The sequence below is a fragment of the Schistocerca piceifrons genome, chromosome 2, assembly GCF_021461385.2.
Source record: "Schistocerca piceifrons isolate TAMUIC-IGC-003096 chromosome 2, iqSchPice1.1, whole genome shotgun sequence".
Classification (NCBI taxonomy): domain Eukaryota; kingdom Metazoa; phylum Arthropoda; class Insecta; order Orthoptera; family Acrididae; genus Schistocerca; species Schistocerca piceifrons.
In genome coordinates this window covers 608,693,579-608,715,988 of record NC_060139.1, presented here as the reverse complement: position 1 = coordinate 608,715,988, position 22,410 = coordinate 608,693,579, and the positions used below count along the sequence as shown (strand labels likewise).

Below are 22,410 nucleotides of genomic sequence, written 5' to 3'. Positions count from 1 at the left end.
TCGGCTACCAGCGGTGCGGCAAGGCGAAACGGATGACGGCCTGAGGCGGCAACCGCTGGGTGGCGCAGGAGAAGAAACGCGCCGTGGCGGAGAAGGAGAACTTTGCTTCCTATGAGCCTTCTTGGAAGGTCGTTTAGTGGAAGTACTGGTCGATGGCTGGGAGCTCGAGGTACGTAGGAAGTCTGACCGTAGTGCTAAAGGTCAGGTCGCATGTCTGCGTCGCCACATCCCTGGTAGTCCGAGGAGAGGCGAGGACAGTACTATATTTCCCCGCTGGGAGCAGCGTGGGCTTCCTACTAGCAAATAGCTTGCGAGCAGCAGAGGTGGACACTTTCTCTTTGACCCGAATTTCCTGTATACAGCGTTCATCCTTGTAGATGGGACAATCGCGGGAGGACGCTGCATGGTGACCCTGACAGTTCACGCAGACTGTCTCATGGGCGTTCCTGCCACAAGTGACACATTTAGCCGCATTAGAACAAGACTGGCGAGTGTGATTAAAACGCTGACACTGAGGTGTAAACATTCACCTAAGGCGGGAGTGCCCTCTGAGAGGGTCCCCACAAGGAAGGAGCGCACCATCGGAGACGCTGGCAATCATGGGGTATTCCTCCACAATAGATTTCTCTTCTTCTTCTCTCTCGACTTCTGCCCAAAACCGGAAACTTGACCGGCCACCAGTGACAAAAGTACTACCGCTGGCCCCAAAGTTCCTCGTAGTTTCTCTAACTGAGGATCGAAAGGATTTTTTCATCTGTCAACCCTTTCGTTATCCAGAAGGGCGTAGATGCCATAGCCGGATCTGTCAAGTCTTGTACCAGGATGCGTAACGGTACCTTGTTGCTAGAAACTGAGAGCACCTTTCAGGCATGGTCCGAAGGTGTCAGCTCAGGCAATCACCCCTCCCTGGGCCTGGCCTTTACCAGGGGGTACGTGCGTGCCTTACTTGTTTACCCGGGGCGGGGAATTACGCGTTACCCCGTCACCGGATACGCGTGCGAACGCGTGGGTCGGCCTTCAGGCACGCACAGGGAGGAAAGAAGAAGAGGAAAAAAAAGGAAGAGAGGGAGAGAAAGGACAGACTATCTCAAACGCCGAGGCGGAGACCAGAGGGTGGACAAGAAGGCTAGGAAAGAAAGGCTAGGAGAAGAAGGCAAGGAGAAGAAGGCAAGGAGAAGAAGGCAAGGTAAAAAGTAAGGAAGACAGTGAGAGGGAGAAGGACAAAGAAAGGAACCAAACAAAGGAAGGAAGAAACCAGAATAAGTGAAAAACCGAAATGACCACAAATATAAGTCGTGGAACCGTCCGTCTCCGGACACCGGTGCAAACTACCCCCTTGAAGGGGTTGGGCAACTGTGCCATTAATTCCCTTCATCCCATTTCGAATCTGTACCTAGTTATTGTTCTACCTACCTATTCTTCACCATTCTTCAGCACAATATTTGAAAAGCCTTTATTATATTCTTGACTGTTCAGGTTCACGTTTCAAAACTACACGCCAGAAAGCAACCTTCAGAAAAGACTAACATGTTAACAAATTTTTGTTTTTCAGAAATGCCCTTCCATTAAGCCATAAATTCTCCACATGAATTTTCCTCTGTCAACCATAATCTCTTCAGTTCGGAGCAACTATTTTGTTTGGGGAAGCCAAGGTATTTCTCGAGCTTGTTAGTACCAAAAATGGTGTAGGTATTGGCAGATTTCCTTGTAACGAAACCATTTGTCCACCTTTCACTTAAAAGGTGCTCGATGGTGTTTCAGAAGTCACTCATCGTTTTCTGCCAAATATCATATTTTGTCTGGGCACCTGCCAGACATGTTCAAGGCAGACAACTACAACCGATTGCAGTCCAGAAGCGTCATCGAGTGTTCAATACTCCGGGAAATATCAAGATTTACTTTCAAGATGTCACCGATTCGCGTGCACGATACGACACAGCCTGGCTGGTACACCGGGTATCATCCAACACCAAGCAGAGCAGTGCAGTGACACAGGAAAGGCAACCACCCTATCTTTTAAGATACTTCAAAACGCTTATCGGGATTTCGACCGTTTTCTTAATGTAGTCACGAATTTATCAATTTACTGAACACGTCGAGTGCATTTTGATCGCCGAAGATAACTTGTGAAAAATATTAATTTCCTCAGCCACAGCGCCCTCAGAAGTATTATTAACATCTAAATTATAGTGAGAGGGCATTACTTTTCGTTCTGCAGATAGTAGTTCCTTGTCCTCATATTATCCATACATTATAAAGATTTTTAAACGTGTTGGTTTTCCGTTGACACTTTACACAGTCGCAATCCAACACTCATAATCTTGGTTATTTTGGTCGCAAACTGCATCTGAAGTCTAATTATGTTCTTCGTGAATGTTCATAAATTACCTCCGATGTCAGTTGCCTAACGGATCTCATTAATACAGTCACCAAGTATAAAAAAGCTTTCTGAGAATCAGTTGCTTTTATTATCCAATACTCACACTTTTCGGCAGCATACTGCCATAATCAGGTGACTAAATGTTGTATATACATCAGTTATTAATTGCTGATGCATGTGAACCAACGAGAAGATTTTTTCGGTGATTGTTCCAGTGAGGTTCCGAATACTATAGCCCTCGTCCATTGAAATTACTTTATTGTAATGCGCAAAGCATGTTGTGTATTAAGATAACCTGACTGTCATATTGTGAGAATAAGTCCCAATCTGGCATATTAAACGCAGGAACAAATACACCACCATCACATCACAAGGCCAGAGTCGTGCTAAGTGGTTTTAGGAGGAAAATAGTGAACTTCGTCTCGGCCATCATATTGCGTGACCGTTTCCACATGCCTACTAAGGACTTGTTCCACCCATGCCACACAGAATCGCCGCTGTATTGCGTTCCGCTATGGCCCCACAGACTTCCGATTGGGTTTAAATTCGGATAGTTGGTTGGCCAGGGGAACACGATAAACTCGTCCTGGTGCACTCTCACCGATCACGTACACTGTGACATGTTGCATTGTTCTGCTGGTAGATGCCATCGTGTCGAGGAGAAACAAACTGCATGTAGGGGTGGACGTGGTACCCATGGATAGATGCATACTTGTGTTGATCCAGTGTACTTTCCAGAATGATGTGATTACCCAGGGAATTCCACGAAAACATTTCACAGGCTATAACGCTCCGCGATTGTTTGGGGTGTTTGCTTTCAGACGTTTCACGCCGATGGAGCTTTAAACGTGGTTCAGTTGAAAAGGCCATCGGTGTCCACTCAGTGGTCGTCCAGCTACGGCACTGGCGTACAAATTCCACCCTTCGCCACCGATGAACTGCGGTCAGTATGGGTGACTGAACCAGGCGCCTGCTGCCGAGGCCCAGACACCGCTACACTCGCTGAACGGTTGTTGAGGAGACGTTGTTGGTAGACCCTGGCTTCATCTGGGCGATCAGTTGCTCGACAGTTACACGTCTAATCGCCTGTACGCATCTCCGCACCTGTTATTCACCCTAGTCATCTGTGGCCCGTGGAGCGTCGCAGTTGCCTACGCGAAGATATTGGATAGCGCCATTTTGCCATGTGTGCTTTAACCTCGGTGGCACACGAACTGTTTCCGACTTAAGCCGTTTCGGAAATTCTTCCGTTCTTGGCCCGAAAGCCAATGATTATGCCCTTCTGGACGTCAGATAAATCGCCCTGTTCCGCACTGTGACAACGAACGCACTGTTCTCCGTCTCCCACCGATACGCTTTATATACTCTCCACTGCTAGTGCTACCTTTTGACGTCTGTGAGTGGTTATAACATAACGTCGAACATAGGCGGTGGTCACATTGTGACTGGACCGTGTTCTCCAGAGTGGAACACGTGGCGCTTTTTACTTTTTGATAATTTTTCTTGGAATATCTCTGTTTGGTTCATCCCATGCGCAAATGAGCAGTGTGGCTGAGTGACATAAGAAGAATAGCCTTCTTTGCTATTTCAGAACCATAAAAAAACCAACAACGTCATAAAACAGTTTGACTGGCAAAATCACTCCTAACCTGATGTAAGCAAGCGTTTGCTTGAGACTCGTTAATTGAAAGCTTTCTCATTTCACATATTGCATTGGTTGTCTGTTGTGGAGAGTAAGGGTTCTCAGTTAACACACAAACGGAGCAGGACGAACCTAGCCCAGCTGTTGCCTTACATGACTTAACTCGGACCACACCAGTCGCCTTTCATTTTCGTAAGAAACTACCCACAACGCCTCCAGTTCACTTAAAGGTGAAAATTTATTTTCTGGGTTGCTATGCTCGTGAAATAAATGAAAATACCACCATCTTAAAGAAAACCATGAATGATTTATTGTTATAGTTTGTGGATGTCTCAATTGTCCGTCAAAATGCCATAACTGCTGCCTTTCTCGAAGCACCATCTCACGGATTATCCTACCATGTCCTGGCAATATTTCATCATGGAAGGTGAACGGAGAGCGCTATTTATTGCTTGAAAATATTTATATTCCATCGTAAATGTGGCTTATCACTGTTAAAAATTCATTTTGTAAATATTTGTATTGCCTTTGACAGACTGCATGTCAACAGAGGTTCTATGCTCTTTCTACATCCTAAGCATTTGGATCTGGATTTTAGCATTCTTTCAAAACTTTATAAACGTTAGATTAACGCTCGTAGTATCTATAACGTGGTTTTACAACAACTGAACAATTATTTATTGTCCTCTGTAGTACCTTTACACGTAACTTACTGATAACAGATTGCGAAGTATACGTTTGAGGAAACGGAAATAGGAAGGCGAGCCGGAAGAAGCGGTAATATACAGCGCGAATTGCAAGTTGATACAGAGGTGGAGACCAGACAGATGTAAGCTCTACACTACGTGTCAGTGTGATTGGTTCTTGTTACTGTTACAGAAGGCACATCCACCTAAGGTAGATACGCTTCCAGTTACGGAGATAATTAGCTTGACATCAGTCTTAACGATAATTTTGTAGTATTTATAGGAATGCAACTGGCTAGACAGTGCTGACAGTGAAAGTGGTAAGAGCGACTGGTGCTCTTTCAAATTAACTTGTTTGAGGTTCCATGTACGCACAGTTGTTGGGCACAGAAAAGTAAAAGCTGGGTGCTTCGGTCAGTTAAACTAGTAAGAGTCGAGTAGATGTAATAATTAGGATTTGGCAAGTAATCTCTAATAATGGATGTAAAAAATATCTTTTACTATGACACGGAACGACAACCTTCATTGTCAACCATCAATCAGACTTCTGTATAGAATACTCATTCCTCTAATTTCCTATGAGAAAACATTGGTAAAGACTTGTTGAAGATGTCCCAAATACTGTATGACTGCACTAAGTTTTCGATACGGAATGATTGGAGCTGATGCCCAAAAACGATAGATCCTTCACAGTGGAAACTTGAATGCAACTGCAATGCTCAGAAAGAAAAAAATGGTTCAAATGACTCTGAGCACTATGGGACTTACTTCTGAGGTCATCAGTCCCCTAGAACTTAGAACTACATAAACCTAACCAACCTAAGGACACCACACACATCCATGCCCGAGGCAGGATTCGAACCTGCGACCGTAGCGATCGCGCGGTTCCAGACTGTAGCGCCTAGAACCGCTCGGCCACCCCGGCCGGCTGCTCAGAAAGAAAAATAATGTTTATTAGGAGCTTTATTTATATTAATTTGGATAGTTATAGAGCCATGTTTATAAGTAAATGCGTGTCACAACAGTTTTGTGGCTCCTGATGCATCTTATTCTTTCTTTCCAGGTTTCGAGCTTGTTCATGCCTCCAAACTTGGCAGTGACTATTGCCAAGAACGCCCAAAGTCCCGTCCGAAAGATGCTGCACCACATCAAAATCTTATCAGTCGGAGGGGCTGTAATGGACGCAGAGACTCAGCTATTCGTTGAAAAGGAGCTTGGTAAGCGGGTCAGCCAGGGGTGAGTGCAACAACAGACTAAGTCAGATATGGAGGTAAAATAACATAGTTCGTAATTTAACCCCTCGAAACTAACATACAGCTTCGGAATTGATAACAATTTTCTAGTCTAAGACAATCGAGGGTGCGAAAATACACAGTGTATTTCCATCAGCAATGGAAGGTAAGTATTTGACACACTCGTGCAGGCAAAACGTCAGGAAAATCGTTAAACATAAATCGGCCGAAGATTCCGAAAAGGAACCCACAGAAAATACATCAACTGAAGATTTATTAGTACTCTAATGCAAAAACACTACGAACGTTTTTACAGGCAACTCAATGAGAGTTAGTTCAGAAATAACATTACTTTCCCCCCCTCCACACACACACACACACACACACACACACACACACAAACAAACAAACAAACACTACTTTCCACTCCTCCAGCTTCGATAAACACAAGTATTAGTTGCGAACAAAGTTTTGATATATGACAATATTTCTGCAGGCGCTGAACTGATCCTACGTAACACAAAGGTTATTAAAAATGCGGGTTACTAGAGTTTAACGTGATAAGAGATTGATCTGGAACATCCTTCGACCTCTTCGTGATTAAAATATTTTTTCTAATCAGTGTTTCGAGCCAAACTAATAAATGACTTGAAATTAGTGTCACATTTCATTACAGCCAAACTGTGTGCGTACGTAAAATAAGCTGTACGGAAAAGAAGTAAAGTTAGTAGCTTTAGACATGTTAAATATACACGTTTTATTAAAGCTGAAATATTTTGTTGTATTTTTTGGCGTACAAACCCATTCAATTAGCATCATATTACGTTAATATTAAATATGATGATAAAAGGAAATTTACGTTAGCACGTGCAGTTTGAGAACGTTCGCGACTTACCTATATGTATTCTCTATATTCTGTCTATATCTACACTAACAATTCAACTGTAAAACTATTGTTTGTTTACCTCATTTCAGCAAAATTGGATCACAGATAAAAAAGAAAACATAATTTAAAGTTTTGCGTAAAATTCGTCTGTCTGTTCGAACACGTTAAACTCCAAAATTACTAGAAGAAATTTCGTGTGGTTTCCGCAGGTACAGTGTTTTAAAGTTTTATCTAGAATCGTCAGCTCAGCTTAGTAGTTCATATGTTTAGTCATCACATCATAGTTCATCAAAGAACCAGTAGATAGCATCGTTAGTTTAGTAGTACACCAAAGAACCAACAGACGGCCTTGTTAATTTTCTTTAACACAGTGATGCATTTTGGGAAGTTCACATCAGTTACAAAATTAAGCACCGTAATCTTATCATTACGAACACAGACTAACAGCGAGTTTACTTAATTGATTTCGCTTTGTGTATTAAAAACTGAACGATATTGTTTTATTTCTTTCGATACGTTTTATTGATATTCTTTTCTAGGAAAAACAAATTTAGTAAAGTTGCGTCGTGATTTACGTGGCTATGCATTAAATTTTGTTTTCGATTTGTTTATGAAGAAAATAGCCTAGAAAACGGTCGAGACTTTCTGAATACATCAGAATAGCTAAACGACTGAGCAATATTGGGCTTCAAGAATCCAGTGAAGATGTTGAAGCGAGAATTGCTCCTGCTCGCTAACATGAAGCTTTAGCCCACCGTTTGGGAAGTTCTTTCGAAAACAGGGCGTGACATAATTCTGATCGAGAGCGTCCTGCATTATCTCACACCCCTTAAACAAAGACACTTAAAGTTACTTCTCTCCAACGTAGCAACACAGAAGAAAAAAATTTGACGGAAAGCGTCGCTAGGGAGTAAAATTGTGTACCTCGAATCCCACTTATTTCTAACAATTTACCATTTCGCCTTAACATGTCAACTCCTAGTGAGCTTATGTTATTTTATTACCACAAACAAAGCATAAAGCCAGACGTTGCATGTGGCAGGCGTGGACCTTAGGGTCAATTACTTTTCGCCTTTCTGTGGCTCTATATCTGTGTGTGTGTTACTGAAGCAAACAAGGTCTTCGTTCAGGTCCCCAACCCCCAATGATACTACTTCAAATGATGTATACAAAGGAGGTTTATAAATAAAAAAAATTCCACATGTATGATGTTCTTGTGAACAGGTATCCAAGTAACGCTGGGTTTCTCAGCTAGTGGATGAATAAGACTTAGATATTAGATAAGTGAGACCATGTGTTTGATTGGGGTGAAATTATGGGAGTAGGAAGACAATGAGAGTTTTGGGCAGAAAATCCTGAAATTGACCACATCAGCATCAGGCTTCCCGGAACTACTGATACCAGTATCTGGCACTCAATGACAACAGTATCGGCATTTCCAGAATTTCCTCCTCCTCCCCCACCCCCTCTCTCTGCGGCCAATGGTGCTATGTCTGTGCATTAACATCATAATGCTCTCTGCCAGTTGCATCAGGATTTCGAAGCACCAATGGTGTGCAAGTACAGCCCCCCACCCTTCAAGCAGTTTTAATTTTTATGATTTGATTGTGTGAACACCAATTTCTTCGCTGTCTGTACATATGTCCAGTATGAAGCACCACCACCACCACCACCAGCAGCAGCAGCAGCAGCTAGCAGCTAACAAGAAGAAGAAGACTATCAGTAAGCATTATTGTTGTTGTTGTTGTTGGCGTTGGCACGTGTTTCGCTACACTTCACCAATATGTAATTTGACTGGATATGCATCTGAACGTATGGATGTAGGCCTAGCACCTCACAGTGTTTTTGATGCGGTCACTGGGACAGAGAAAGTTCAATGGTTGGTACTAGGGTAGAGAATATGTGGTCCAATTGGGACAATCAGTGTAGCCTGATAGAGTTCATAGAGATAGAGATGACAAGTGAATACAACTCACAGCATACTCCAATCAGCATTAGCGTGTTAAAGGGTGCGGAGTTAATTGTCAGAATGTATGGAGAGAGGGCAGAGCAGCGGACAGAAATTCAGGGCCCTTTCTTGTCCTTGAGTTGGGAAACTGCGCCCAAAAGCGGAAGAATCAGCAATGATCCACGGCATGAGGATGCAGAAGGCAATGTATTAAAGACACATAACATGTATCCACAGGACATGTGGCCTGTAATTGAAAAAAGTATCATAATGATTTCTCCATTGGTAAAAGATTCTGGAATAGCTCCCATTCGGATCTTCTCATTCGGATCTTCAAGAGGGGACTGCCAAGGGATAGGCGACCATGAGAAAAAGATTAATTAACCAACGAAAGGATAACGATCTACGAGTCGGGGCATGGAATGTCAGAAGCTTGATTGTAGTAGGGAATGTAGAAAATCTGAAAAGGGAAATGCAAAGGCTCAATCTAGATGTAGTGGGGGGTCAGTGAAGTGAAATGGAAAGAAGATTTCTGGTCAGATGAATATAGGGAAATATCAACAGCAGCAGGAAATGGTATAACGGGATTAGGATTCGTTATGAATAGAAAGGTAGGGCAAAGAGTGTGTTACAGCGAGTAGTTCAGTGATAGGGTTGTTCCTGTCAGAATCGACAGCAAACCAACCTCGACAACGATAGTTCATGTGTACATGCCGATGTTGCAAGCTGAAGATGAAGAGATAGAGAAATTATATGACGATATTGAAAGGGTAACACAATACGCGAAGGGAGATGAAACTCTAATAATCAACGGCGACTGGAATGCAGTGGAAGAAAATGTTACGTTAGAATATGGGCTTGGGACAAGGAATGAGACGGGACAACGACTAATTGAGTTCTGTAATAAATTTTAACTAGTAATAGCGAATACTCTGTTCAAGAATCACAGTAGGAGGAGGTACGCTTGGAAAAGACTGGGTGATACGGGAAGATTTCAGTTAGATTGCATCATGGTCATATAGAGATTTCGAAATCAGATACTGGATTGTAAGGCATAGCCAGAAGCAGATGTAGACTCAGTTCACAATTTAGTAGTGTGGAAGAGTACTCTAAAGTTCAAGAGAATAGTCAGGGAGAATGAACGCGCAAAGAATAGGGACCCGAAAGTACTAAGGAATGAAGAGATATGCTTCAAGTTTTTCAGGGCTGTAGACAATGTACCAGCAAATAGCTCAGTAGGCTGTTCAGTTGATGAGGAATGGACATCTCTACAAAGGGCAGTCACAGAAGTTGGAAAGAAAAACAGAGGTACAAAGAAGGTAGCTGCAAAGAAACCACTCGTAACAGAAGAAATACTTCAGATGATCGATGAAAGATGGAAATGCAAAAATGTTCAGGGAAATTCAGGAATAGAGAAATACAAGTCACTTAAGAATGAAATAAGTAGCAGGTGCAGGGAAACCAAGGCGAAATCGCTGCATGGAAAACGTGAAGAAATCGGAAAAGAAATGATTGTCGGAATAACTGACATAGAACATAGAAAAGTTAAAACAACTTCAATTAAATTAAAAGCAAAGATGGTAACAGTAAGAGTGCAATGGGAATTCCATTGTTGAATCCAGAGGAGAGAATGGGTAGTTGGAAGGACTACAGTGATTTTATTTATAAATGGGAGGAATAGTCTGATGACAGAAGAAGGAGTAGGAGTGGATATAGAAGAGATAGGGGATCGATTATTGAAATCAGAAATTAAGAGAGCTTTGGAAGACTGAAAATCGAATAAAGCAGAGTTGTAGATAACACTCCATCAGAGTTTTCAAAATCATTCGGCCAAGTGCCAACGAAACGACTATTTACGCTGGTGTGTAAAATGTAGAGTCCGGTGACATACCATCTGACTTTCGGAAAAATATCTTGTACACAATTCCGAAGATTGCAAGGGCTGACATGTGTGAGAATTATCGCACAATCAGCTCAGCAGCTTATTCATCCAAATTAATGACAAGAATAATACACTGAAGGATGGAAAAGAAAATTGTGGTTGTGTTGGATGACGATGTGTTTGGCTTTACGAAAGGTAAAGACACCAAAGAGGCAGTTCTGCCGATGTTCTTGATAATGGAAGCAAGCCTAAAGAAAAATCAAGACATATTAATAGGATTTGTAGACGTGGAAAAAGCGTGCAACAGCGTCAGATGGTACTTGACATTTGAAATTCTAAGAAAAACAGGGTAAGGTATAGGGAAAGGCGGAGAATATACAATGTGTACAAGAGCCAGGAGGGAACAACGAGAGTGGAAGAGCAGATGCGACATGATCAGATTAAAAAGGGTGTAAGACAGATACACTCCTGGAAATTCAAATAAGAACACCGTGAATTCATTGTCCCAGGAAGGGGAAACTTTATTGACACATTCCTGGGGTCAGATACATCACATGATCACACTGACAGAACCACAGGCACATAGACACAGGCAACAGAGCATGCACAATGTCGGCACTAGTACAGTGTATATCCACCTTTCGCAGCAATGCAGGCTGCTATTCTCCCATGGAGATGATCGTAGAGATGCTGGATGAAGTCCTGTGGAACGGCTTGCCATGCCATTTCCACCTGGCGCCTCAGTTGGGCCAGCGTTCGTGCTGGACGTGCAGACCGCGTGAGACGACGCTTCATCCAGTCCCAAACATGCTCAATGGGGGACAGATCCGGAGATCTTGCTGGCCAGGGTAGTTGACTTACACCTTCTAGAGCACGTTGGGTGGCACGGGATACATGCGGACGTGCATTGTCCTGTTGGAACAGCAAGTTCCCTTGCCGGTCTAGGAATGGTAGAACGATGGGTTCGATGACGGTTTGGATGTACCGTGCACTATTCAGTGTCCCCTCGACGATCACCAGTGGTGTACGGCCAGTGTAAGAGATCGCTCCCCACACCATGATGCCGGGTGTTGGCCCTGTGTGCCTCGGTCGTATGCAGTCCTGATCGTGGCGCTCACCTGCACGGCGCCAAACACGCATACGACCATCATTGGCACCAAGGCAGAAGCAACTCTCATCGCTGAAGACGACACGTCTCCATTCGTCCCTCCATTCACGCCTGTCGCGACACCACTGGAGGCGGGCTGCACGATGTTGGGGCGTGAGCGGAAGACGGCCTAACGGTGTGCGGGACCGTAGCCCAGCTTCATGGAGACGGTTGCGAATGGTCTTCACCGATACCCCAGGAGCAACAGTGTCCCTAATTTGCTGGGAAGTGGCGGTGCGGTCCCCTACGGCACTGCGTAGGATCCTACGGTCTTGGCGTGCATCCGTGCGTCGCTGCGGTCCGGTCCCAGGTCGACGGGCACGTGCACCTTCCGCCGACTACTGGCGACAACATCGATGTACTGTGGAGACCTCACGCCCCACGTGTTGAGCAATTCAGCGGTACGTCCACCCGGCCTCCCGCATGCCCACTATACGCCCTCGCTCAAAGTCCGTCAACTGCACATACGGTTCACGTCCACGCTGTCGCGGCATGCTACCAGTGTTAAAGACTGCGATGGAGCTCCGTATGCCACGGCAAACTGGCTGACACTGACGGCGGCGGTGCACAAATGCTGCGCAGCTAGCGCCATTCGACGGCCAACACCGCGGTTCCTGGTGTGTCCGCTGTGCCGTGCGTGTGATCATTGCTTGTACAGCCCTCTCGCAGTGTCCGGAGCAAGTATGGTGGGTCTGACACACCGGTGTCAATGTGTCCTTTTTTCCATTTCCAGGAGTGTAGATGTTACAGGGATGTAGTCTTTCTCCCCTACTGTTCAAACTATACATTGAAGAACGAATAATGGAAATAAATCAAAGGTTCAAAAGTGGAATTAAAATTCAAGACGAAAGGATATCAACGATAAAATTCGCTGATGACATTGCTATCTTCAGCGAAAGTGAAGAAGAATTACGTGGTGTGCTCAATGGAATAATCGGTCTACTGTGTAAAGAATATGTTTTAATAGTAAACTGAAGAAAGATGAAATTAAAGTAGCAAAAATGAAAATAGCGAGAAACTTAACATCTGGCTTGGTGATTACGAATTAGTTGAAATTAATTCTGCTACCTAGGCAGCAAAATGTCCCGTGATGTATGGAGCATGGAGGACATAAAAAGCACCGGCGAAAACGGCATTCCTGGCCGAGAGAAGTCTATTAGTATCAAAAAAAGGCCTTAATTTGAGGAAATTTCTGAGAATGTATGTTTGGAGCACAGCATTGTATGGTAGTGAATCATGGACTGTGGGAAACCGGAATAGTAGAGAATCGAACCATTTGAGATGTGCTCCTACAAAAGAATGTTGAAAATTAGGTGGATTCATCAGGTAAGGAGTATAGAGATTCTCTGTAGAATCGGTGAGGAATGGAATATATGGAAAACAACAACAAAGACAAGAGGCAGGATTGTGTAACATCTGCGGCATCAGGGACTAACTTGCATGGCACTAGAGGGAGCTGTAGATGGCAAAAACTGTAGATGAAGACAGAGATTGGAATAGATCCAGCAAATAATTCAGCATACAGGTTGCAAGCGCTACTCTGAGATGAAGAGATTCGCACAGGAGAAAAAGTCGCATCAGACTAGTCGGAAGACTTCTGGATAAAAAAAAACCTGTCGAATTCCTCAGGATTGTGCCTAATTACTTCATGTGAGTCACAGCCTTTTACCCAGTAGATGAAACTGTCTGCATCAATATAAAGTATCTTACGGTGAGTGAACTTTGGTTTTGAAAAATCGAGGTAGAATCGGTGCGTGTGGAATTTGGAGAGGTCTAGAATACATACATCGATGCAGACATGTTTTGTGGACTACACTGAGAGAGTAGCCATCACCGCAGCGACTAGTCCTTGATTGAAGGTTGTCGCCAACTTAAACCTTGGCCTGGCAATGTAATTTCTTGTCCCATAACGCCCATTCAAACCTAAACTAAATAAACTTGACGATTTCTCACACTCTCCATGATGCAGCCGAAAACTGAATTATTCACTAAATTATAAAAATTCATGAGATCCCCTTTCCAGTATTAACATAAATGTAGTTCTTCAACCAGGGATGCTGCTTGAAGATGCTGTGGGTAATTCTAACAACTTTCATCCTCAACCTGAAACATTGTTGGAGGTTTATATAGTGTAGAATGTATCTCCGCTTATCTCCCAGCGTTGTCACCAGCTTGAGTACAGAACCATTTCGTCGGACTAGGGGCTCCAGACACATGGGCAAGTCGCTGTACGTGTCGTGTAGATTGGTCTGGCTTTAGGAAATATCTCTCATCAGCAACTAAAGTCACATATTGGACCTCATCCTTCAATATGAGCATTTCATCTTTGGACAGGTATCGGTACCCTCGAAAGAGATGAGTTTATTGCATGGCATGCCCGTGGAGATAGTTACACACAAGTAAAAGATGTAACTCATATCGTGAAATGGCTGCTCTCCTCCTGCTAATTCGTGTGTTATTCACCTTGGCGTACCTGCGCATGCAATTGGGGCGTCCCCAGTGAATCCCGCGTTCGAAAAAAAGCAACATATTAACATTGGTCAACAGTTCGATGATAATATGTCTTTTTCAACACTGCGTCCCACAGAAGCTCTGATGCTGTGTAATAGAAGGTAGGATCCAGAGTTTACGTGCCCAGGCCTACAATCTGGAATTTCTCAAAAATGCCTGCGAGGTAATGCACATCTGTCTCCATCTACAATTTAACATATCCGTCTAAATCAGAGATCCTGTAGTCCTGCCCAACAATCACCGTGTGCTGATACTCCGCATCTGTTACAGCAGCCTGTGGCTTTGCTGGTGAATGCTGTTATGTCGTGATTTCACAGAGTCACTTCATAAAATCCAGTTAATCATATGGAAAGACTCCCTCCTTCGTCACAAGCAGAAACTTTACATCATCCCCCTAGTGATATGAACATCCTTCTGATGCATTGTCACAGCAAGTTTTTGAAGCTGTGCGTGTATGAATTATAATAAATCCAGGAAGTGTAGCGCTATTCTTTATGTGATTCGCTTGGTGAATGAAATATTTTCTACATTGTCAGATACGACACCGACGTTATCATTCTTCAACGTGACATCATCCAAGTGGTCAACAACCAAGTGAGCATAATACCCACTCAAATTATGGAAGAAGGTGGATATACGGTATGTCGTGGAAGTTAGTATTTCAACTTTCATACATTGTGCGCTGCAATGCAGAACTTTCCCATTAGACGACAGTGATCTCTGCCTGGATTTTCTGCTTTTCTATCCAATGGCAGCTCACAAATATTATATTCGCCTGCTCATATAAGGCATCTTTCCCTTGCGGTTTGGTCATTGTATTCTTTACCATAACCGACAACAACACTCAAAGCAAGTTTTTCAAGCACGGTGAGAAATCATCTTTCAGATTTATTCACGAGGTATGATTTGAATATGTTAAAAGTGCAACCGTAAGAGCATAAAACACGATATAGTGTTGCATAATGTACATATCGATCTGTAAAAGTGCTGTGACAGGCTCTGGGATCAACATAACGTGTCACAAGAATAAGTAAGCACCGAAATTCAGTGTATACAACGAAAGGATAGCATTCCGGGTAGTGGGCATTCTTAAACTTTAAGAACGTTTTACCTTCAGTGCGAATTTCCAGATGTACTGGTTTCTGGCTGGAACAATGAATCAAATGTGTTTATAAATGATCACTCATAGGGAGGGAATTGAGACATCTATGGCAAAAATACATTATCTCCTTATTTTTACTTAGTTTTTGAGATAAGTAGCCAGGACATGTTCTTGACCCAGACTCAGCGATGCTTCTCACCTTTGAAGAATAACAGTAGATCCATATATTTGGGACGCTGAACCACTACTTTGGAAAAGTGTAGTCCAACTATTTTATGCTTCAAATATTTTGACTTTCTTTTTTTTACTTATGACCAGATCATAAATTTGAACTGAATACTGGCAGGTCTGGGATTGTGATGGGAAATGAGAGACCTTCAAAGTAATATGCTCATGGACTTTAGCTGTCTTGTACGTATCTGTATGATACGCAAGTTTTGGGTAGTTCCTTTCACATGCCAGAAGCGACCCTGCGAAGCAATATTTATCACCCTTCTCCAGATTCTAGATGTTAAACATGCCTTTTTAGGGGAAATGTCTTCTGGAAGATGGATGAAACTCGACCCTTCCATTAACTGGATCAAACACAAGGGAGTTCATGTCATGCTGGAGTACACTGCTGACTGCCTTTCCAGGCCCTCTTTTTTGCATATCGGAAGAACAGCTTAGTATGAAGTTCTCGTTAAAAGTTGAATATCACTCAACAATTGACTTGCCCCATGATATAGCGCCATCCGTCACCATAATTTCAGCAATGCTTTTCTCTGAAGCAGCCCTCATTGGAAGGGTGACATCAGCTCACTGCCCAGAACTGGTTTTCACGTGATGTTGGGATACGGCTGGCTGTTGACGATTTCAGGAAGTTCCAACTCTGCTTGGCAAATATACAAAAAGATTGCCAGATCTCTGTACATCGTATTAGTGTTATCAATGTGGCATTGCAAGATTATCATCCCTGAAAATAACAGTAATCACAGAGTAGTCTAATGGAGCTGTGTGATTCACCTGGCGTTCATTATCAAGACGGGCTCGGTGACTTCTACTACGGCTAGACCCAGGACAGTGCGTGATGATCAGTCGAAAAGTGAGCATGGCAAATCTCACGCCCCAGGACGGATTGACAGAGTCCCACGTGATGGAGGCCGTGGCAGACGTGCCAAAGTTGATAATCCATGTGGTTTGATGATTCATTCTGAGGTGACAGGCCTGCCGCATACAGTGTTGGCGACTGAAGTCACAAAGTCACAAGAGCTGACCACAGGAAGCGTGATGACTGTAGCCACGGCAAAGAGGCTACTGCACGTGGTAAACAGTGTGATTTTCCAGCCTGGGGTGATGATGTGCACATCATCGGCCTGTGCTGGTACAATGGGACTACCGCATATGGTGTTTTCAGCAGCCAGTTCATTAAGATTGGTGGTGTGGCGAGTCCACCTCCAGATGACTTCAGCACTTCTGGGAAGGAACGGTGAGGTTTCAATAACAATTATAATTTCTGGTACTTACGTTGGGGTTGCTAATGCTAACAAGTGATATAAGCTACTCATCATTTCCGTCATTCAGGATATATTACATATATTTAGACATTTTATTGTTCAATGAGACATTCACATTCATAGCTATACTACCTTCAGTTGCCTCAACAAATAAGAAAAAAACGTGCACCCATCATAAGCTCTCCATGAAAGTGTAAATCATTATACTTGGTAGAATGAGAGATATTGAATTTAATTGATGACAGGAGAAAATACAAAAATGCAGTAAATGAAGCAGGCAAAAAGGAATACAAACGTCTCAAAAATGAGATCGACAGGAAGTGCAAAATGGCTAAGCAGGGATGGCTAGAGGGCCAATGTAAGGATGTAGAGACTTATCTCACTAGGCGTAAGATAGATACCGCCTGCAGGAAAATTAAAGAGACCTTTGGAGAGAAGAGAACCACTTGCACGAATATCAAGAGCTCAGATGGAAAACCAGTTCTAAGCAAAGACGGGAAAGCAAAAAGGTGGAAGGAGTATATAGAGGGTCTATACGAGGGCGATGTACTTGAGGGCAACATTATGGAAATGGAAGAGAGATGAAGATGAAGTGGAAGATATGATACTGGGAGAAGAATTTGACAGGTAACTGAAAGACCCAAGTCGAAACAAGGCCCCAGGAGTAGATATCATTCCATTAGAGCTACTGATATCCTTGGTACACCCACCTTGACAAAACTCTACCATCATGGAAAAAACTGGTAGAAGTCGACCTCGGGGAAGTTCATTTTGGATTCAGTATAAATGTTGGAACACTTGAGGCAATACTGACCCTACGAACTATCTTAGAAGATAGATTAAGAAAAGACAAACGTACGTTTACAGCTTTTGTAGACTCAGAGAAAGCTTTTGACAATGTTGACTGAAATACTGGAAGGGGTAAAATACAGGGAACGAAAGGGTTACAGTTTGTACAGAAACCAGGTTGCAGTGGCAGTTATGAGTCGAGGGGCATGAAAGGGAAGCAGTGGTTGGGTAGGGAGTGAGACAGGGTTGTAGCGTATCCCCGATGTTATTCAGTCTGTATAGTGAGCAAGCAGTAAAAGAAACAAAAGAAAAATTTGGGTTAGGAATTAAAATCCATGGAGAAGAATTAAAAACTTTGAGGTTTGCCGATAACATTGTAATTCTATGGGAGATAGCAAAGGACCTGGAAGATCAGTTGAACGTAGTGGACAGTGTCTTGAAAGGAGGATATAAGATGAACATAAACAAAAGCAAAACGAAGATAATGGAATGCAGTCAGATTAAATCAGGTGATGCTGAAGGAATTAAATTAGGAAATGAGACACTTAAAGTAGTAAACGTGTTTTACTATTTGGGAAGCAAAATAACTTATGATGGTCGAAGTAGAGAGGCTATAAAATGTAGACTGGCAATGGCAAGGAAAGCGTTTCTGAAGAAGAGAAATTTCTTAACATCGAGTGTAGATTTAAGTGTCCGGAAGTCTTTTCTGAAAGTGTTTGTATGGAGTGCAGCCATGTATGGAAGTGAAACATGAACGATAAATAGTTTAGACAAGAAGAGAACAGAAGCTTTCAAAATTTGGTGCTACAGAAAAATGCTGAAGATTAGATGGGTAAATGACATAAATAATGTATAGGTACTGAACAGAATTGGGGGGAACAGGAGTTTGTGTCGCAACTTGACTAGAAGAAGGGATCGGTTGCTAGGAGATGTTCTGAGGCATCAAGGGATCACCAATTTAGTATTAGAGGGCAGCGTGGAGGGTTAAAATCGTAGAGGAATACACTAAGCAGATTCAGAAGGAGGTAGGTTGCAGTAGTTACGTAGAGATGAAGAAGCTTGTACAGGATAGAGTAGCATGGAGAGCGGCATCAAACAGGCTCTGGACTGAAGAGCACAACAACAACAACAACAACAACAACAACTAGTCATACTGACTTATCCACTTGTCAACGACCGTTTTCGTCTCCGGCGGGTCCTGACTAGAAAATGGCGTTACGGCTTGTGCCAGCTCAAAGTCAGTTGCACCTACAGTAAAAATAGGAACACGTAAGCACTACACGGAAGGGTGGCTAAAAGCTGAGACAAACACATATAAATATGTATACCTTCATCTGATCTCCTGCAAACCACACCCTAGTTTCATTGCCGTGCTGTAGTGACGCCATGTTGCTGTCCTATTCACACATATGTGTGCCCCTCTTTCATATTGGTGCCAGTTAGTCCGTTGCAATTGATAATGAAAGTTTTAGGTGTATGTTCGTGTCACATGAAGTTAATTCTAGCGTTGCCTCTCCAAGCATCTCTACTACTGACACCTTACGACCAAGCACGTCAGTCGGAGTACAACATGTGACATATTCATCAATTATCTTCGTCTCTTTATATTCCATCACACTCCAGATATAGTCCCACTTGTACCATAAATACTGAACATTAGAGACAGAACACAAGCTCGGATTAGAGAAGGATGGAAAAGGAAATCGGCCGTGCCCTTTCACAGAAACCATCCCGGTATTTGCCTGTAGCGATTTAGGGAAATCACAGGACGGTCGGACGTGAGTTTGAACCGTAGTCCTCCCGAATGCGAGTCCAGTGTGCTAACCACTGCGCCAACTATCTCGGGGGTCGAAAAGACCTGCGGACCGTGATTGCTGCTGCGGCTCCTGCACTGGTTTAGGCAGGAACTTCCGTTTCTCTTCATAGCAAAGCCGCAACCAAGTATAGAGACAGAGCACAGCTCGGGTTAGGGAAGGCTCAAACCCACGTCCGACCATCCTGATTTAGGTTTTCTATGATTTCCCTAAATCGCTTCAGGCAAATACCGGGATGGTTCCTGTGAAAGGGTACGGCTGATTTCCTTCTCCTTCCTTCTCCACACACAATAATAATTATAAGAATAATAAGGGATGGATGAATACTTACTGGCAGTCTTCTGCTTCGTAGATGATCACTGCTGCTGTTGCTGGCGGCACTTCATACTGGACATACGTACGATAAGTAGGTAAATAAAGGTGTTCACGCAATCAAATGACAAAAATTGAAACTGCTGTGTTGCCATTTGTCAAAGGGAAGGAGGAGGGAGGAGGGGAAGGAGGTGTAAGGGTTGGGAAGGAAATTCCAGGAATGATGTCATCGTTTGAGTGGCGACTGCAGGCTCCAGTGATTTTAGGAAAGTCGACGCTGACGTCATCATGCTAATGCTGATATCACTGACTCTTGTGCCAGAACCTGCAGCGATCCTCTACTTACAGGTACTTGATCTGTAATCGAGTGTACTGAGGGATATGCACTCTGAGAAGTCGATGAACTGAAAATATCGTGTACTTGTCACTTAACTCGTGTGACTGCGACCATCTGAACGGGCTGTGCGAGGCACTATCATAATCAATCAGGCAGATATTCTAGAAATAACAAACATTAGTTGTTAGTTCTAACTGGCCGTTTTTTTTACAACCTGTATCATGTTGGGTTTTCTTCAGAGTATTAGGGGTTTGCCAGAACGATGACTGCAAAAAATATCTGTTTTACATCCTGTGAAAAAATAGTAAAGTACAGTACAGAATTACATTCTGATTAATAAGCGCTCTACAACCTCGGTGAGGAGGGTATGTACCTGTCCGGGAACCGACGTTCCTTCATTGTCCTACTAATAGAAAAAATAAAAATTACGAATGACAAGAGACATACAGAACAACGAAAAAAGAATACGATCGGATTAAAGATGAAGGTATCCCAAACAGGTTAATCACAAAAATCTGGGAAAGGATTATAGGTACAGCCAAACCACAAATAGAAGAGGGAATAACATAAACAGCCAACGGGAAGAAATGGAAAAATAACAGACGAAATTCTGGAATTATTTGAAAAAAGTAAGTATAGAAGCGAAACAATCCCGGAAAAATATATGGACACACAGAAAGTCATAAGAATGGAGATTAGAGCAGCAAAAAGTAACTGGCTGAAACAACTATGTGAAGAGTTGGAGCGACTGCAGCAAATACACGACGACTTCAGCTTGCATAAGACGGTAAAGAAAACGGATGGTAGATATCGTAAAAAAAGTTCAAATACAGTAAATGACTAAGGAGAAATAGCACAGGACGGTCAGGAAAAGAAAAGTATCTGGGAGGACTATATTAACAGTCTTTTTTGCAGATGAAAGACCAGAACTAGAAAATGAAGTTGACGGTGGTCAGTCGGGTCCTGCCATCACAAATGTCGGAATCAAACGAACAATAGTAACGGCAAAAGATAGGAAAGCAGTCTGTCTAGATCAGATACCAGTTGAAATGCTGGATCTATTAGATAATAACAGTACGTTAGTTCTCCAAAAAGTATTTAATTAGTTTTGTAATAAGGGTAAATTTCCTGATAAAGGGCTGATGCCACACATCATTCCTTTATTCAAGAAGAACAATGCAACAAAATGCGGAGATTACAGACTAATTAGCCTAATAAACCGTACTCTAAAGATAGTTCTTAAGCTCATTCAATATAGAATCACTGCGAAGTTTGAAAGAGATGTGGGATCTTCGCAATTTGGATATAGAGGGGGTTTTCGGTACGAGAGAAACATTGGTAGCAATTCATGTATTGGTTCAGATATGCTATGAAAAAGGATGTAATGCTGTTCTTCACAGATTACTATAAAGCGTTTGACAGAGTGCAACACCATAAACTTTTACAAATTTTAAGGAGACTTGACACATACGGAAAAGATACTCGCTGCATAGAAAATCTTTATTGGACTGAAACAGCTGTGGTTAAAATTGGAAGTCAAGTGACCGAAACACAAAGTATCTGTAAAGGAGTTGGACAAGGATGTGTGCTCTCACCACTCCTCTTTAATCCGTACTAAGATCGTATACTCCAGGAGTCGCTTGAAGACCGTGAGATTGGAATCAAAATAAATGGGATATAGATTAACAGCTTAAGATATGCGGGTGACAGTCTTAATCGCTGTTAAGATGAACTGCCTACAAGACCTTCTTACTGCAGTGGGATAACACAATAGGTATATGGGCCCCAGTATCAACACCAAAACACAAAATTTATAATAGTAACTCGCAGTTCAAACGAACATAAAAATATAGACCTAATGCATAACAATGAACTCTTAGAAAGGGAGAGTACATTCAACTACTTAGGGACGTGATTATGCAAAAATTGGTCGTCCGACATGGAAATCAGATGCAGAATAGAGGAGGCCCGCAATACATTTATGAAATTTAACAAATGTTTACAACTACTGACTTTGATCTTAATCTCAGAGATATGTGTGCTCAGTACTTTCGAATGACATAGAAATATGGACGCTGAAAGTAAACACTATGAACAAGGTAGAAGCATTCAAGATGTGGTTATATTGAGGTTTCCTTAAAGTTCCATGGACAACAAGGAAAACAAGTGAAGAGATCTAAAGAATAGTAAAAAGAGACCAAGAACTGCTAACCACAATCAGACGCAAGAAACAGTTTACTTAGGTC

At 42.7% G+C, this 22,410-nt stretch overlaps 1 protein-coding gene across 1 annotated transcript in view; it reads left to right on the top strand.

The window, feature by feature from the left end:
- The window catches only part of LOC124775656 (4-coumarate--CoA ligase-like 1), a 103,556-nt gene that overhangs the window by 54,107 nt on the left and 27,039 nt on the right, over nucleotides 1-22,410 (top strand). The window contains exons 5-7 of the mRNA XM_047250484.1: nucleotides 5,772-5,944; nucleotides 8,475-8,548; nucleotides 16,743-16,884. Coding sequence (XP_047106440.1) covers nucleotides 5,772-5,944; nucleotides 8,475-8,548; nucleotides 16,743-16,884 — 389 coding nt within the window. The remainder of the gene's footprint in view (nucleotides 1-5,771; nucleotides 5,945-8,474; nucleotides 8,549-16,742; nucleotides 16,885-22,410) is intronic.